The sequence below is a fragment of the Oncorhynchus tshawytscha genome, unplaced genomic scaffold (genome assembly GCF_018296145.1).
Source record: "Oncorhynchus tshawytscha isolate Ot180627B unplaced genomic scaffold, Otsh_v2.0 Un_scaffold_4246_pilon_pilon, whole genome shotgun sequence".
Lineage (NCBI taxonomy): Eukaryota > Metazoa > Chordata > Actinopteri > Salmoniformes > Salmonidae > Oncorhynchus > Oncorhynchus tshawytscha.
Genome location: NW_024609831.1, coordinates 779,712 through 799,139, shown reverse-complemented (window position 1 = coordinate 799,139; position 19,428 = coordinate 779,712). Strand labels below are relative to the sequence as shown.

Below are 19,428 nucleotides of genomic sequence, written 5' to 3'. Positions count from 1 at the left end.
CTCTCCTTCATTAACTTAATTATTTCACTATCAGTAAAACCCGCCTGAGTAATTCATATTTGAAAGCCCCAGGGTTGTAAATTAAGGGGCTCTGCTGGTTTAATATGCAGTGTTGGATTATCTTCCTTTCTCTTTGCCATCTTGCCATCTGTTATCTGTGACAACGAGGTGGCTGAAATAGACAGGAAACAAGGGAAGGACGTGTGATACAGAAAAAAAAGTGTGTCCATTTGAGAGATTTCCATTAAGTGGGATTGGAAGTAGAAATTTGGCCAATATGTCTGTTTTAGCTGGATTTATAGTTGGACCTCTCTACCCTATTGTTACCATCCCTGTGTGGTTGCAGAAGACTCACAAGGTCATTATGAAGGCTCCACACACTAATAACTTTCTTAAAGAAATGCTCAACTTTGCCTGCTCAATGTGTTTGTGTAACTCCCTCTCATTGATCTCCACTAAACCCACTTTTAAAATACTTTAGATGACTTATACATGTTCTAAATGTTCTCCACAAATCAATCCCTCATTTTAATGAGTTAACTTTGCATAAATCCTACATTTCTCAAGTTATTTGAACAATTTTCATTTCTGTTTTTTTATTTCACGCAGTTGACATCAACACAGACCAGTTTCAGATAAACACATTAACTTTTTTCCTGTCATTTACCTGTCAATTCAAATAAATAAGATACATTTAAATGTGGTTAAATAACAACAATAAACAAACAAACAACAATAACAACAGAAATCTGAATTTACATTACAACAATGTTCAATTGCACACACAAGTAGAGTATATGAGACATCATAGAAAGTCTGTAAATCCAAGATGTCTGACATTCATGGGGGCACATTCACAACATCACGCAACATTCTGCAACACTTTGCAACACTTTCCCCTTCGTTTTCAGCTAATGCAAACTGCTCAGGGTTTGTTCACTCCTGCCAGTGTAAGTTGCAGTTTGCAACAGTCCAACGGTTCTGAACGTAACTTGGTTGTATCACATCCTTTAGCACTGCTGGTGGGAGGAGCCACATCTGTCAGTCAGCCTGTCAGGGGTGGAGTTTAGCTGAGATGGATGACAAGGTAATAGAGGTCAGTGGTGTTCACTGCTTCACTGCTGCTACAGTACTTCTCAGTCCAATTGGATGAAAAACACAGGAGTCTTACAGCCGGTGAATGTCCTGTGTAAAAACATTTTTTTGGAGTTGCATGCCATGAAAAAATACAGCAGAGAGAGACAGGGTTCAGTGTCTTATTCAGCCTTACTTGATGTGATGATGAATATAAAATGCTTTATATTCCCTCATCCTTAGAGATGCGAGTCCAACCTAAAGAACACCTATACCTTAAACCAGGGGTACCAGCATTGGGAAACACCCCTTCCAGCATTGGGGAACATCCCACACCCCCCTGTGCGAGCGGCATGTCTATTTCTATGGCACAAGCACTGTTCGTGACAAACTGTTCACACCCTTCTTGTTGGTGGAGAGTTTTGCAGGTTTAAAGCTTATTTCCTGCAATTCTGTACATTTTGCCATGCCTAATGTGTATTCATGTGATATTTGAGTGACAAAAACATGACTCCAACATCTATGAGCTGAAAAACAAAATAAATAAAAACATTAGCTGACATGGGCTAGTGGATCTGGACATTTCTAACAAGTTATAAATAGCTCTCTAAGGTATGTAATGACTGACAGGACAAGAGGAACTGATGATGTAATACCCAATATAGAAATGACACCTTGTGCATTCTACTAGTACAACTTTCAAGAATAAGTTTAAAGACGGATTGAGTTCCTTTAAAACATTTTTTGGGGGTTGGGGGGGCGACCCACAGTTTGGAAACCCCTGCCTTAAACAACTCCATCAGGGTCACAGAAACGTTACATTGCGTTGAGCATTATGTACACAAAAAACACTGTCATAGGCTTTTGAAATGGCACATCCATTTTTTTCTCTTTTTACACTATAGACCCCCACTTTCTCAGAGCCAGTGTCAAGCAGCAGTGTCTCTGGCGTTTTCCTTTCTGGGTGTGTCTTTGTCTTTTCACAACCCTGCGCCTATCTTCCTGTCCCCCCCTGTCACCCCCACTAAGTCGTCCTCAGAGAAGGGACTGTGGGGGTTGTAACCAAGCTCCGCTGTGAGCTTCAGAAAGTCTGCTGAACGCTGCAACCCCACCGCGCCACCCATGGTAACATCAAACTCGTGTGGCGTCTCCTCCTCTTCCTCCTCTTCCTCCTCTGCTTCTTCTAGGTCTAGCTCTCCCTCGTCATCCTGAGTGGAAGCTGGTTTATTCTCAGCTGGTTTGCCATTGGTCGGTTTTCCCCCGGTGCGTAGTCGCTCCGCCTCAGACTGGGCAGACGCAGATGCCTGCTCCTTGGCCTTGCGGCTGCGCTTCCACTTCATCCGGCGGTTCTGGAACCAGATCTTCACCTGAGGACAGACAGAACGCCTGTCAGACACACACTAATGCAGGAGGTCTCTCACCTGCAGTCTCTATCTCTCTATCCCCACACTCAGTTTAGTACATTTGGGATGCCATTTTCTGTCTACTAAACCGGGCTGAAATGTCAACAACAACCGTTACTCACTTGCAGAAAGATTTATCTGAAGAAGTCATTCCAAAACGTGCTGAATATGTTTGAACACAGAGGAGTTGATCTTTTAAATCAACATATCAACTGCTTCGTTAGGGGTGGTGTTTGGGACTATATGAGGCAGGTGAAACAAGAGAGCTGTAATATATTAGCTAAATAAGGAGCTGCCGGTCTGATTGCTACTGTCTGACATCACATTACTCTCCAGCGACTAACAGAGCATGCCATAGCAGACAGTCTATCTCAAGGACAAACACACCAGGGATCATTTGTACAGGTTCTTCCCAGAGGAACATAGGATAACAGGCCAGCGCTGGAATAGCCTGCCAGGTGGGAATCAACACACATACACATATATACATGCTCACACAGACACATATATACACGCTCACACAGACACATATATACACGCTCACACAGACACATATATACACGCTCACACATACACATATATACACGCTCACACAGACACATATATACACGCTCACACAGACACACATATACACGCTCACACAGACACAGATATACACGCTCACACAGACACATATATACACGCTCACACATATATACACGCTCACACAGACACATATATACACGCTCACACAGACACATATATACACGCTCACACAGACACATATATACACGCTCACACATATATACACGCTCACACAGACACATATATACACGCTCACACAGACACATATATACACGCTCACACAGACACATATATACACGCTCACACAGACACATATATACACGCTCACACAGACACATATATACACACTCACACAGACACACACAGAATGACACCTTTTCTCCCTCACCTGTGTTTCGGTCAGCATGAGAGAGGTGGCCACCTCAAAGCGTTTGGGTCTGGACAGGTACTTGTTGAGTTTAAATTGGTTCTCCAGCTCAAGGAGCTGCTGACTGGTGAACGCCGTCCGGGGCCTACGACACTTCCCCAGGAGTCCTGCCTGGGGTGCTGAGAGGGGGAGAGAGAGGGGGTGGGGGGAGACCTTAGTACAGTACAATATTCTTCATTGTGGATCATTTTTAGTGAACAACTGGGTAGAAAGTTACAATGACTCTGGCCTAATCAATAGCTTAATTCTCCCCAACTATGTTCTTCCCAAATGTAATGAGATGTGTAGGCTACTAAGCCTGTGTTCTGGTCAATTCAAGCTATTGGACAATGCATGTGAGTAGATTTAATCTCAGACTGTTTCAATGGTCTTATTTCTGCAATACCAAGGACATAGGAAGTCCAATATAATGTTGAGGGAGGAACACACACACACATGCCCGCACTCTCTCGCCGTCATTAACTATAATAGCTTTACTCCAGTTTATTGTTGACGAGAGGACACGGCAGAAGCTGGGCGCTAGGACCATAAAAAGCGCGAACACCATTAACTTAATGAAAATTCGATGAAGCTTTAGTGATTTTATTGGTGAACTAGCAGAATGTTTTAGGTGTTTGTTTATAGTTTGCTCCTCAGTACAAAGACAATGTTCATCGAGTTGACGTTTATAGCGAAATGAAAAGGCCAAAAATAAAAACATGATATTACAGTTAGCAGTAAATCGATCGAAGACTTTTCATGAGTCTACACTTAAACAATATTTAGGCCTATACCTCTACATGATACTTAAATAGCCTATATTTTTCAGACGTTGTGTATTAATGACTGAACAAAGAACAAAACCGTTCTACCATTAAGATTGAATGTGCAATATTATATGTTCAGAAAGCAGTGAAAAATATATGTTTAAATATTGCAATAAAGGTGGATTAATATAAGCATGTAATTAATATATAGCATGATATAATACACATGAAAATATTACAATTCTATGATAATACCTTGTATGTAGCCCTATTGTTCTTGCTCTTATATTGAAATAAAAATGTTTTGAAACAGATCTTGCCTGATTGGTAAAAATGTTAGCAATAGTTAGAAATAATATGAATACAATTAGTAACACAATATTATTATAATAAATATATAATAACACGTATTATTAACCAATAACCTACGTATTAGATGTATTCATTATTTACAAATTGAAATGTATGTTTATTGTTATTATTGTTGTTGTTGGTGTTATTCTTCAGATTATTATTATTTTCTACTTTTTTGTAAAATGTGTTCTGAGAGATGTTATAATATATTGAGTTTTGTTATCAATACTGGTATCAAATACGTTTAAGTTTTGCACACCTAGCTAAAGTTAATTGCAACATTTAGCCTAATCTTAGAACATATATTTGATTATGTTTACAACATTTGCCGTGTGTTTGTGTGTGTGTGTGTGTGTGTGTGTGTGTGTGTGTGTGTGTGTGTGTGTGTGTGTGTGTGTGTGTGTGTGTGTGTGTGTGTGTGTGTGTGTGTGTGTGTGTGTGTGTGTGTGTGCTGTATTTGCTTTCCCTCACCTTTGGATTACATGCAATGAGGAACAATAAGTGATTTTACGACACCTCTAGGCGGTTGGGTTCAATGCTTTGGAAGTGGTTGTTAAGTGATCAAACGATCCCTTTCCTACCAATAAACCTCCGGTATCTGGGCGTAAGTTCATTTCTGCTTGATACCCGCCACACCTATTTGAAAAACATGATTGATTACAGCAATTAGGCTTAGCTTTGTGTCTGCTTGGCTATATTAATTATATTGCCTATGTGTTCTGAGCAAGCACGAAAACACATCACCAACAGACAGTTCAACTCCATTTACATTCCCGATTAAAAATTTAAAAAACATGGGCCTAGCGCATAATGCCTCTCTTTTAAAAATATGTTTCGTTTGTTGATATATTTGTGACAAGAGTATATATAGCCTATTGAGTGTGCTGCCTAGCCCACAGGTGTACTATACTTACAACTGTAGTCTGGAAGACGTGGTATCATCATTCCAGCCCGGATCCAGTGCTCCAGGGGGAGAGACCCTGCCATGGCAGCCGCCTTCAGGTGGTCTGGGTACGACTGGGTAAGGTGTGTGAAGCCGGAGTAGGCGAAGGCAGGGTGATGTCCACCCAAAGCCGATATTGGGTACATAGGGGCAGGGTACATTTGGGGTAGCGAGGCGAGTCCCGTGTGAGGGAGGTTCAGCAGTCCCGGCTTGGGGATTATCCCGGTTTGAAGATGGATAGGCGTCCTGCGCGGGGACGGGGTATCCGCTCGCCGACAGGACACAGGGCTGCCCGCAGGGCTGTCACTGCTCAGACCTGGGGAGAGGTCTCGGTTCGCCCGGTGAGTCTCGTCCGCCAGCAGAGCATCGATTCGAAAATTATTCGATTTCTCCATACCGACTCGCATCAGGAAAACTGCCGCGAGCTGCTCAAAGGTCAGACCTGCCAATGTACACTTGTTGTGTGCGTCAGAGCGCATACAGCTCCAACTCCAATCTTCTGTATAAATGTTTCAGTTTGTTATAAAAGTCACTCTGAGGATGCCAGTGCAACCGTCTCGTAACCAAAATAAGTCAGATCAATGATAAATACATGAGAGGATGTACTTTTATGCGTTGTACTAGTATGCGTTTCGATAGCAGGCTCCTTAGTTTTGCTCACCCCCTCGCTATCACCTACCTGTAACAGTTCTGGTAAAATATTCTCTGAAGAACCCTGAAGAGCTTAAATTATTAGCAAATAAAATGATACAACAAAATATTAAATTGCAATGCTTTCCGGGTGTCCATTTGGTTTCTGTAGTCCTCTATCCGCGTATTCACATCACATGTGATGACTAACAGCCAGGTCTTGGTGTTTAATAGCAATTTAACCAACTAAAGCAAGTGTTTCACTCCTTCAGACGCCGTCTCCCCCACCCCTGTGGCTGTCTGAGCTGTGATTGGCTAATACAGGTACTCGAGGGGTGAGTTTAGTCGACCGTTTTCTAATTAACTAATTACTCTCTCATTTCCACTCGGCTCAAGAAACCTCTGAACGCGCCTCACACGTCTCCTGCGTGAGAAATGTCCAACCTCTTTCCCTCTGTCTGTCAGCAACACTTTCTGCTGTGTTTAATTGTGACGTGAGACTGTGAGAGCTGGTAGCAATATTAGCCTTTTCTACTGTATGTGTTGTTGCGTTATGAACACGCCTGAATCAGATAACAAGACACAAGTGGTCTAGGCTATAATAGAACAAATAATGTAGTTATAGTTATTACATAACTATTAGTACAAATTGATACAATATTTATAATAATGATGATGATTATTTAAACATAACTTACCACACTGTGATTATAATAATAACAGTGATGATGAAAATGATAAAACTATGTTACAGATTTGTAGTTTTCGCACATTTGGATCTCAAGCCATATTTTGGACATCTATTTATAGCCTAAATCAAATAAATCCTGCTATCATTATCTGTTCTGCGTGTCTATTCAGAGGAAATATTGGCACGAGATTTATATTTCAATTAGCACAATATTAACGATTTGCTTATTTTAAAACCCATGGGTTTCTCCAGGTTGAAATACTAATGTAATTCATCTTTATGACCTAGAATTATACATCAGCCGAAGAGAAAAAAAATAGTCCATTAATAAAGTTGATTTAACATAGAATAGCTAGGTCACACTCCAGGTGTCTTTTCTTCCATGTCCAAGACTCATTTCTATTCATCTACGTAATTAGGCCTATTTACATAGGCCCACAGCATATCGGTAATCATGTAAAAACATAATAAATTAAGGAAATCAGAAAAACAACATGATTAAAATAATAATTTGTCAGTTATTAGTCTGTCATATTCCTAGTTAGGCTTTTACAACTCGTTTTAAATCAGCACCGTTAGTTTTAGACGAGAAATAGGCTTATATTGGTATGTGTCATAAGGTTTTAAGATATATGCAGCAATGAGAAGCAGAATAACAATTGCTTTGCTCTCTATATGTTTGTATGTGGTGCAACAACACTGCGTCCTGCCTCCCGGCTCCGGTCAGTGAACTATGAGGATTCTCCCTGTTGTCTCCCACCTTTAACAACCGCATTCTGCCTGATCTGCCTGACCCCTGAGGAGGAATGCGCGCAGGTGTGTGAATGAAAGCAGACATAGTCCTACTGTAGGTGGTCCTCACCTCAGGTCATGTGAACATTGTTGGGCCGTAAGCACTTCAAAAAATAACAAATATCCCGTTTCTAACAGGTCAAGCAGGTGACGCAGAATACGTAGTCGTCATGGCATTAACTCCTGAGATACTATTGTAATTACTACCCCCAGGCCAAATCTACCACGAGTCCAATAATCACTAGCAACTGTTATAAGGTCCTAAGTGATAGTTATTTTGACATTTTTATGAAGTAAACATATAAAGCCCACTTGCTCATAGTTGTATCACAATGGCCAATAGGTTACTGAACATGATACATTATTTGATCAACTCATATGTATTTACCCATGATGCTCCACTCAGCAACAATCTTTGAAAAACATAGTTTAAAGTTTAGGCCTAAAAATGGCATGGTAACCTATACACAACACATGTTCGATTTGCATTTGAATAAACATGAATGAATAATATAATGAAAGTAATTTCATATTCGTTATTTAACAATAACGTCATATTTTCAAACTCTTTTCGAAAGCAGTAATATTTGCTAAATATTTTTTTTACTATTATCCTGTGCATTTATTCTTGCAATATATTTTTTTAACAAACTGGTAGATTTGAATAAAACCAGACTTTAGTTATGTTGTGAAAACAGGCATACATGATTTTGATTAGATAATTTACTTTAAAATTATCGGAACAATTTTATCCAGGAATATTTCAAGGATACAAAACATCATCCACAAATCACTTTTTGTGATTTATTTAGCCTAATTGTGAAAAGGTTGACAATAGAAAATAAATCCTAGAGGGATTTTTGTATTTTTATAATAACTGTCAAAGACTTATAATGAATATTCCAATATTATAAAATATTAGTTTAAGTACTCAGATGTAGGCAATAGCACTTATGACTTGAAGCACAGTTGAATAATCAAATAGTGAATGAGCCCCACGAATTGGAAGAGTAGTGGACTAGGCCCATAAAATCCAAGGGGCACGCGGCCTAATCCGAAAGGCTCTAAATTATATCTCAAGAAATTGAAATCAGGCCTAGGAAGATGCATAAAACGCTTAAATGGTCACCTCTCCCCGCTGTAGACCGTCGCTCACAGCGAGGTGGTGTATGTGGTTATTGTTGTTGCGTCTGACCCCTAGAAGATTGAAGCAGTGACACGCGGGGGGCTGCCGCCCTCCTCCCTCACCAACCCCTCCACCCCCTCTCTGCTCCCTATCACCCAGAATACCGCCTGTCGCCAGGTCTGATATAGAGCTAATTTGCTCCAGGGAAATCAGCCGCCGCCACGCGAGTGCTTTCTGCCTATTCCTCCCAACCTCTTCCCCTCGCCTCGTTTCTTTGCTTTTATGATTTAAAAGTAATTTAAATAGCCCGGCCGCGGGTAAATCCGTCATCCGCACCCGGTGTCTGAGGTGCACAAATTAAATTAAATCAATGATCGAAATGGCACCGATGCCCTGATGTCAGGTCCCTAGGTTTGAACACTTAGCAACGCGCGGCTTCTACGGTGGCACGCACCCTACCGCGCACCCTACCGCGCACCCTACCGCGCACCCTACCGCGCACCCTACCGCGCACCCACCAGCCATCCACCTTCAAACAACACAGGAGAACAAACATTCACATTCACATCATGTAGCAAAACCCTTCCTGCTGCTGTTGCATCCGATGGAATTCTGTCTCGGCCGCTGCCGTAGACTCACTGGGCCGAATCCTATCCTGACATCTGTGTGCGTAAAATTACATTTACGCGAAATCAATAGTCATGCACACAATCTCAAATTAAGATTTGCTCTGTGTTTGTTTTGTCAATATTGTCAGCAGGTATAAAGGCCCTAGAAAGAAGCCCAGAGTGTCCTGCTGGCCATGTAGGGCTAGATGGACTCACAAACACACCCTGGCATGCCTGCTCACAAAGACAGGAGTACTTGCAGAGCTGCCCTTGTCTTGGACACACCACACACACGTAACGCACACACACACACCACACACACGCCACATGCGCGCACACACGCACACACACACACGCACACACACCCTGCACGTCCCCACGGGCAGGTGCTTGAGTCGTTCTGAGAGAGCGGCCCGCATTGCACTACAAAGTCAAAGTTGATCAGTTAATTAATTAGATCTCTGGCCTTAAACGTTAGTGCCGGCGGAGTTTAGGAAACATTAAAGAGCTTATCGTCATTACAGGCATATTTTTCAATCATTACCACGGCTCTGGGCTGTGATCTACATGACAGGAGCCATAAAGGTTGGGGTTGGTTCTCATGCCATGTGTTCCCTGTGTGATCTAGACCTGGGTTCAATTAGTATTCAAAATCATTTACAATACATTATCTCCGCTTCATTAAGCTTACCTGGTGCAATGGAACCAATAGAATAGTCCCAAAAGTGCACATCTGCATCACCTGGCACTCCAGGTGTAGTAAAACAAACGCCTAAAGTATTTGAAAAGTGGCTCAGATGAAGGAACATTCCTCCATTCCACTTGGCAGTGTTGAAAACTACACGGTTTCTGTCAGGGGGTCTGTGATACCATATCCTCAATTCACGGGGTTGCATTCCCTTTAGACCCGGAGGTCTGTCTACTGGGTAACTTTACTAACTCCAATCTTAGGCAAAGCCATACTATAAAGCTAACAGAAATATTGCTAGCGATTGCCAAGAAATGTATTGCCTTGAAATGGAAATGGGATTCCTCCCTGTCATTTGCAATGTGGCTATCGGAAGTTAATAGTTGTATCCCTTTGGAGAAAATCACTTACTGCTTGAGGAATAAGTTAAAGACATTTTACAGAATTTGGCAACCTTTTATTGACTATATGGAGAATCTCCTCACATAATGTTTCACACGTAATGTATAATATGTAGCCTACGGCAGGTGATCCAATGTCTCGTTATTATTTTTTTTCTTATTGTATGTTTGTATATATAATTATAATATATATATATATTTTTGTTACGCTCGTCTGTTACTGTCACTTTGTCCTATTGTCCGTTGTCTAATATCTTTTCACGTTGAATGTTCTTAATTGGAAAATGCAAAAATAAAATATTCAAAAACTAAAACAAAAAAAAAGTATTTGAAAAGATTTTGAGTAGTGTTTGAACGCAGGTCTGCAGTGATCTGCTGTCCCTGTTAGTCAGCTGTTTATTGACTCTCTCTGGGTTACTGGTCCTCAGGGTTTGTTCAACCTGCTGATAAGGACCTGCATGTCTGATCTCGCAGAGGTGCATTCAAGAGCAAAATCAGTCAAATAAAGTCAAGCACACACACACACACACACACACACACACACACACACACACACACACACACACACACACACACACACACACACACACACACACACACACACACACACACACACACACACACACACACACACACACACACACACACACACACACACACACACACACACACACACACACACACACACACACACACACACACACACACACACACACACACACACACACACTGATAATGTTCCTGGAATGCACATACATGAATAGAGAGCCACCCTCACTTTAGGCAGCCGCTTATTTCTATAAAACAGTCGCTTATTTCTATAAAACAGTCGCTTATTTCTATAAAACAGTCGCTTATTTCTATAAAACAGTTGCTTATTTCTATAAAACAGTCGCTTATTTCTATAAAACAGTCGCTTATTTCTATAAAACAGTCGCTTATTTCTACAAAACAGTTGCTTATATTTCTACAAAACAGTCGCTTATTTCTACGAAACAGTCGCTTATTTCTACGAAACAGTCGCTTATTTCTACGAAACAGTCGCTTATTTCTACGAAACAGTCGCTTATTTCTACGAAACAGTCGCTTATTTCTACGAAACAGTCGCTTATTTCTACGAAACAGTCGCTTATTTCTACGAAACAGTCGCTTATTTCTACGAAACAGTCGCTTATTTCTACGAAACAGTCGCTTATTTCTACGAAACAGTTGCATATTTCTTCGAAACAGTTGCATAATTCTACAAAACAACATGTGCATCTCCTTCTCCAGAAAATGTTTCCTCCTGAACTTGAGACTCTGATAACATTCTGGATACAGGACATGTTGCTTCACACACACAGTCTTTGGTTACTCTGAGAGGAATCACTGCCAAGAGCAGGTCAGACACAATGCTAAACACTACACATCATTTGATCACCCTGTTGATGAAGGACATTTCCAGGAAATGCAAACTTGAAGTGTATTCAAGGTTTAAAAAGGCTTCTAAAGTTTGTATTTCCACATTAAAATGTCAGACTTGATATGCCCTAACTAAAAAATGTATCAACCCCTACAAAATGTCTATTAATTATAATCCAAGGAATAATTATATTTTCCTGCTGTGAGAAAATGCTCAAATGAAGACCCTACATCTGTACTGACAAACTATGTGTAAAACCATAGTACTACTGTAGGATAACTATAATACAACTGTCACCCTGGTACCTTTGGTGCCAACATAGAGTAGATGTACATCTATGGTTGTCTGGCCAACATGATGACGACTGTCTCTAAGTCTGATCCTTCATTTCAGATTTCCTTTCCTTGAATCCTCTGATGTTTTCAATTGGAAGTAAGTGAAGGGTGTGAGGATAGGACACAAGGATTCAAGGAAATACAATTGACATTGCGCCAAAGATCCACAGACAAGTACACCACCTGGACGGTGTGTGAGCTCCCAGTTCTTCCTGTACTCACGTCTCAGCCGGGCAACCCTGGTTCTGATAAATGGTTTGGGTTCAACAATGGTCTTTTTATGAAGTGAAAATCAGCTCTCCATCTCTTTCCTAATTAGACTAATTCCCACACTGTTAGAGCTGCTCGATAAATCACCCTGCTCTCCGCCAGACCTTGAGACCCTAATTAATGTCGTCTCATTAAGGAGATAACGGTAATTTATTAGAGTTTTTTTCCTATTCCAGCTCTCTCTCTCTCTCTCCCTTTTTTCTTCTGTAATTTATTAACAAATATTGAGCTTTGCTTTATGTTATGCACACTGGACATGGGAATGTCTCTGTCTACCTATCTCTGTCTCCCTCTGTCTCCCTCTCTTCTCTTTCTTAGTTAAAGGTGTTGGTGGGTCTTCAGCAGATGTGTATCAGCATTTAAAAAAAAATCTGTGACCTCACAAACACTAAATGAGGAGAGGCGATATGGCCTGATTCCCTGATGTGTCATCACAAAGCATGAGCTAATTAGGAGATTGTTTGCTTGTTACTAAATTGGACAAAAACAGGTTGCCTTAACTGGATTTGAATGAAATGACTAAATAGATAGATGAATCTCAACGAGAAAAAAAACATTAGTGGGCCGACTGGAAAACTTGTCGCATCAGCAATTTTTTGTACAAGCTCATCAAATGAAGGTTATTATCACCGCGGTAGCTACATCACATAGTTTCAAATCAGCAGTGAAACCAAGGTTGAATATCCAATCGGCTCTCACAGTCTCACGTCAGAATTAGACGCTCATCCGTGTTTCTCAAAGTCAAATTTCGATGTGGTTCCAAACGTCAAATTTCAAAGTGTTTAAGGTGAGACATTAACTCTGAATTTTTAAGGTTAGGGTTAAGTTTAGGCATTAACTGAGAATTCTTAAGATTAGGCATTAACTCAGAATGGTTAAGGTAAGGGTTAAGGTTTTGTATAGGCTTATAACAAAAATATAAGAAACAAACTGTTTTTTTTTTCAAACTTGCAAACTTTGGAATCAGAGACAGATGCTTACGCCCACCCTCGCCCACAACGCCCTCGCAAAACCGAAACCTACAGCGCTTACTGTTGCCCCATAGTGGCCAGTTTTCACGTCATCTCCCGACATCCTCAGACATAGACAGACTTTGAATACTGACTTGTATAACAGTGATATGCTTGGAATATCTCATAATGGGTAGTATACATAGCCTGAAGAATAATCTCATAGTAAAATGGTGAACGCAGGACTGAGTACCCAATCATATAAGACTTGAGGGAGGGAACTGGTTGATAACATTTTCCCACAATCGTTACATAGCTGTTTCTCTATCATATCGATTCAGAGAAAGCATATGTTTGCCCCAGACAAACAAACAGTTATAAAGTTCAGATTCCTTCTCAAAAATGGTCTAATCTACGCCTTGATTGGGACACACAGCTCTATCCTCTTCCTCTCTCTGTTCCACACCTCCTTCTCTCTCCCACACTACCTCCCTCTCTCCCACACTGCATCCCTCTCTCCCACACTACCTCCCTCTCTCCCACACTACCTCCCTCTCTCCCACATGACCTCCCTCTCTCCCACACTGACCCCTCTCTCCCACACTGACACCCTCTCTCCCACACTACCTCCCTCTCTCCCACATGACCTCCCTCTCTCCCACACTGACCTCCTCCCACACTACCTCCCTCTCTCCACACTACCTCCCTCTCTCCCACATGACCTCCCTCTCCCCACACTGACACCCTCTCTCCCACACTGACACCCTATCTCCCACACTACCTCCCTCTCTCCCACACTACCTCCCTCTCTCCCACACTACCTCCCTCTCTCCCACACTACCTCCCTCTCTCCCACATGATCTCCCTCTCTCCCACATGACCACCCTCTCCCCACACTGACACCCTCTCTCCCACACTGACCTCCCTCTCTCCCACACTGACCTCCCTCTCTCCCACATGACCACCCTCTCTCCCACACTGACACCCTCTCTCCCACACTACCTCCCTCTCTCCCACACTACCTCCCTCTCTCCCACATGACCACCCTCTCTCCCACACTGACACCCTCTCTCCCACATGACCACCCTCTCTCCCACACTGACACCCTCTCTCCCCACACTACCTCCCTCTCTCCCACATGACCACCCTCTCTCCCACACGGACCTCCCTCTCTCCCACACTACCTCCCTCTCTCCCACACTACCTCCCTCTCTCCCACATGACCACCCTCTCTCCCACACTGACACCCTCTCTCCCACACTACCTCCCTCTCTCCCACATGACCACCCTCTCTCCCACACTGACACCCTCCCACACTACCTCCCTCTCCCCACACTACCTCCCTCTCTCCCACATGACCTCCCTCTCTCCCACACTACCTCCCTCTCTCCCACACTGACCTCCCTCTCTCCCACACTACCTCCCTCTCTCCCACATGACCTCCCTCTCCCCACACTGACACCCTCTCTCCCACACTGACACCCTCTCTCCCACACTGACACCCTCTCTCCCACACTGACACCCTCTCTCTCCCACATGACCACCCTCTCTCCCACACTGACCACCCTCCTCCCCACACTGACACCCTCTCTCCCACACTGACCCCTCCTCCCACACTACCTCCCTCTCTCCCACACTGACCTCCCTCTCTCCCACATGACCTCCCTCTCTCCCACACTATCTCCCTCTCCCCACACTACCTCCCTCTCTCCCACATGACCTCCCTCTCTCCCACACTGACACCCTCTCTCCCACACTGACACCCTCTCTCCCACACTAGCTCCCTCTCTTCTATACTACCTCCCTCTCTCCCACATGACCTCCCTCTCTCCCACATGACCACCCTATCTCCCACACTATCTCCCTCTCTCCCACACTACCTCCCTCTCTCCCACACTACCTCCCTCTCTCCCACATGACCTCCCTCTCTCCCACACTGACACCCTCTCTCCCACACTGACACCCTCTCTCCCACACTGACCTCCCTCTCTCCCACATGACCTCCTCTCTCCCACACTGACACCCTCTCTCCCACACTGACACCCTCTCTCCCACACTGACACCCTCTCTCCCACACTGACACCCTCTCTCCCACATGACCTCCCTCTCTCCCACACCTCCCTCTCTCCCACACTACCTCCCTCTCTTCCACACTACCTCCCTCTCTCCCACATGACCTCCCTCTCTCCCACACTGACACCCTCTCTCCCACACTGACACCCTCTCTCCCACACTGACACCCTCTCTCCCACATGACCTCCCTCTCTCCCACATGACCTCCCTCTCTCCCACACTATCTCCCTCTCTCCCACACTGACACCCTCTCTCCCACACTACCTTCCTCTCTCCCACATGACCTCCCTCTCTCCCACACTACCTCCCTCTCTCCCACACTGACACCCTCTCTCCCACACTGACACCCTCTCTCCCACACTGACACCCTCTCTCCTATACTACCTCCCTCTCTCCCACACTGACACCCTCTCTCCTATACTCCCATATCTGCTTCCCTCCCTCCTTCCCTTCCTTCCTTTTCTCCTGCCGTCCTCGCTCCTGTCTCTCTTGGGTTTTTTTCCCAGGTAACAAAAGCTCCTTTCAGCCTATCAGGGCAGCTGGTGATCTTTATGGCCATTTAATGGGTTCTTCCAGCTAACAGTCTGTATTTTACTGCTCCCTATACAAGGGCCCCATTGTGTGCAGCGGCACTGATAGCAGATAAACACTTGTTATCAGGCACAATAAGACATCATTACTTTCACCCTGGTATCTCCCCATCCCTCTCCTCGCTGCATTATCTCACCACTTAGGAGGAATAGAGAGAACCATCAAGCTCTTTGAAGATCTCCGTCGCGGCAACGCCATCTCCTTCACTTGTTCTCTGTTTCATTCGCTCTCCCACACACTCGAGAGGTGCATATGCTCTCTCACCGTTTTATTTATTTAACCTTAATTTAACCTTTATTTAACTAGGCAAATCAGTTAAGAACAAATTCTTATTTACAATGATGCCCTCCCAAAAGGCTAAAGGACACCTGAGACTGGGGCTGGGATTAAAATATAAATAAATATAGGACAAAACACACATCATGACAAGAGAGACAACACAACACTACATAAAGAGAGACTTAAGACGACAACATAGCATGGCAGCAACACATAACAACACAGCATGGTAGCAACACAACATGACAATAACATGGTAGCAACACAACATGGCAGCAGCACAACATGGTAGCAGCACAAAACATGGTACAAACTTTATTGGGCGCAGACAACAGCACAAAGGGCAAGAAGGTAGAGACAACAATACATGACACGAAGCAGCCACAACTGTCAGTAAGAGTGTCCATGATTGAGTCTTTGAATGAAGAGATTGAGAAAGGGTGCAATCGGGTGGGCCTGGCTCTCAAGAGAAGTCAGGCTATGTGCCCACTGCCCACAAAATGAGGTGGAAACCAAACTGCACTTCATAACCTCCTGCCAACTGTATGACCATCAGAGACACACATTTCCCTCAGATTACACAGACCCACAAAGAATTTGAAAACAAATCCAATCTTGATAAACTCCCATATCTATTAGGTGTAATAGCAGTATTCCATCACAGCAGCAAGATGTGTGACCTGTTACCACGAGAAAAGGGCAACTAGTGAAGAACAAACACCATGTAAATACAACCTGTTTATTTATTTTCCCTTTCAACTATTTGCACAGTGTTACAACACTGAATATTCACTCTAAGAAGAAAGGGTTCCAAAAGGGTTCCAACCCCCAAAGGAAAACCCTTTTAGGTTCCAGGTTAAAAACCTCTGTGAAAAGGGTTCTACCTGGAACCCAAAAGGGTCCTTCAAAGGGTTCTCCTATGTGGACAGCCGAAGAACCCTTTTAAGTTCTAGATAGCTCCTTTTTTTGTAGCCAATATTATCACATTTGAAATGTCTTTATTCTTTTACAGCTCTTGGGAGTGTAATGTTCACTGTTAAATTCTCATTGTTTATTTCCCTTGTTCATTTTCCTTTTGTTTCTTGTCTATTTCACTTGCTTTGGCAATGTTAACATATGTTTCCCAGGCCAATAAAGCCCTTCAATTGAGAGAGACAGAGAGACCTAAGTCTCAACCTCTGTCAATGATTGAAAATGATTACTGCTAATTAGTTTGACAGAGTATCAGTCTACTGTTGAGTCAGTGACATCAAATAAAACATAGAAGCTATGTCATGATGAAATCTTATTTCTGGGAAGCCTTGGCAGCTGGTCTGCTGGATGGCTACACTGAACACACACACAAACACACGCATGCCACACGCACACACACACACACACGCACACACACACACACACACACACACACACACACACACACACACACACACACACACACACACACACACACACACACACACACACACGCACACACACACACACACGCACACACACACACACACACACACACACACACACACACACACACACACACACACACACACACACACACACAGGGACAATGTGCCACCCAGAATCTCTATTCTGTCATTGTTTCGTTCGTTCACACATTCCTTCTAAAGATGAGAGCGAATTGAAAACTTCCTCCACAACAAAGGCAATAGAGCTGACCCCCAGATGACTTGATGACAGGAGAGATAAAAATATGTCTCAACAATGGAGGGTGTATGTGTGTGTGTGTGTGTGTGTGTGTGTGTGTGTGCTCCTGAAACAGAGACACACAGACACCTAGTTGAGTGAGTCATTCGTGAACATCTGTCACACCTTGGACAATGCAAACTAGTTCATCTAATCCAGCCACTGAGTGCCGGAGGCATAAGAGCACAGTTCCATCCTTGGTTTGGGCTAGGATTAGAGTTACGGTTAGGGTCAGGTTTACTGTTATGGTTACGGTTTGGGCTAGGGTTCAGGTCAGGGTCAGGGTTACTGGAAATGTTCCCTCAATTTTTTAGGGCACTGAGCAAATTTGAGGTCTTGTGAGTGAAAACTTGAATGTTGTGAGAATTTTGTGCACCTTCCGGCGCGCCTTTACAGTAAATACATAAATGAGGTTGTACCCTTACAGTTTTAGACAGTAGCCAATAGGCTGTACCCTGTCAGTTTTAGACAGTAGCCAATAGGCTGTACCCTTACAGTTTTAGACAGTAGCCAATAGGCTGTACCCTTACAGTTTTAGACAGTAGCCAATAGGCTGTACCCTTACAGTTTTAGACAGTAGCCAATAGGCTGTACCCTTACAGTTTTAGACAGTAGCCAATAGGCTGTACCCTTACAGTTTTAGACAGTAGCCAATAGGCTGTACCCTGTCAGTTTTAAGCAGTAGCCAATAGGCTGTACCCTGTCAGTTTTAGACAGTAGCCAATAGGCTGTACCCTGTCAGTTTTAGACAGTAGCCAATAGGCTGTACCCTGTCAGTTTTAGACAGTAGCCAATAGGCTGTACCCTTACAGTTTTAGACAGTAGCCAATAGGCTGTACCCTGTCAGTTTTAGACAGTAGCCAATAGGCTGTACCCTGTCAGTTTTAGACAGTAGCCAATAGGCTGTACCCTGTCAGTTTTAGACAGTAGCCAATAGGATGTACCCTTACAGTTTTAGACAGTAGCCAATAGGCTGTACCCTGTCAGTTTTAGACAGTAGCCAATAGGCTGTACCCTGTCAGTTTTAAGCAGTAGCCAATAGGCTGTACCCTTACAGTTTTAGACAGTAGCCAATAGGCTGTACCCTTACAGTTTTAGACAGTAGCCAATAGGCTGTACCCTTACAGTTTTAGACAGTAGCCAATAGGCTGTACCCTTACAGTTTTAGACAGTTTTAGACAGTAGCCAATAGGCTGTACCCTTACAGTTTTAGACAGTAGCCAATAGGCTGTACCCTTACAGTTTTAGACAGTAGCCAATAGGCTGTACCCTTACAGTTTTAGACAGTAGCCAATAGGCTGTACCCTTACAGTTTTAGACAGTAGCCAATAGGCTGTACCCTTACAGTTTTAGACAGTAGCCAATAGGCTGTACCCTGACAGT

General features: G+C 43.3%; 1 protein-coding gene across 1 annotated transcript; it reads right to left on the bottom strand.

Moving 5' to 3' along the window:
* Nucleotides 1–1,648: 1,648 nt before the first annotated feature.
* mnx2b (motor neuron and pancreas homeobox 2b) lies at nucleotides 1,649–6,667 on the bottom strand. The gene is made up of 3 exons (XM_042319484.1): nucleotides 5,483–6,667; nucleotides 3,430–3,587; nucleotides 1,649–2,441 (listed from the first exon to the last, which is right to left on the bottom strand). The coding sequence occupies exons 1-3, from the start codon at nucleotides 5,988–5,990 to the stop codon at nucleotides 2,055–2,057; spliced, it is 1,053 nt and encodes a 350-aa protein (XP_042175418.1). The 5' UTR covers nucleotides 5,991–6,667; the 3' UTR covers nucleotides 1,649–2,054.
* Nucleotides 6,668–19,428: the final 12,761 nt, after the last annotated feature.

Coding starts and splice junctions, on each gene's coding strand:
- mnx2b (XM_042319484.1), bottom strand. CDS start 5,990: ATGCGCTCTGACGCACACAACAAGTGTACATTGGCAGGTCTGACCTTT. Junction 3,588..5,482: donor ACGTCTTCCAGACTACAGTT/GTAAGTATAGTA, acceptor TCCCCCTCTCAG/CACCCCAGGCAGGACTCCTG. Junction 2,442..3,429: donor TCATGCTGACCGAAACACAG/GTGAGGGAGAAA, acceptor GTCTGTCCTCAG/GTGAAGATCTGGTTCCAGAA.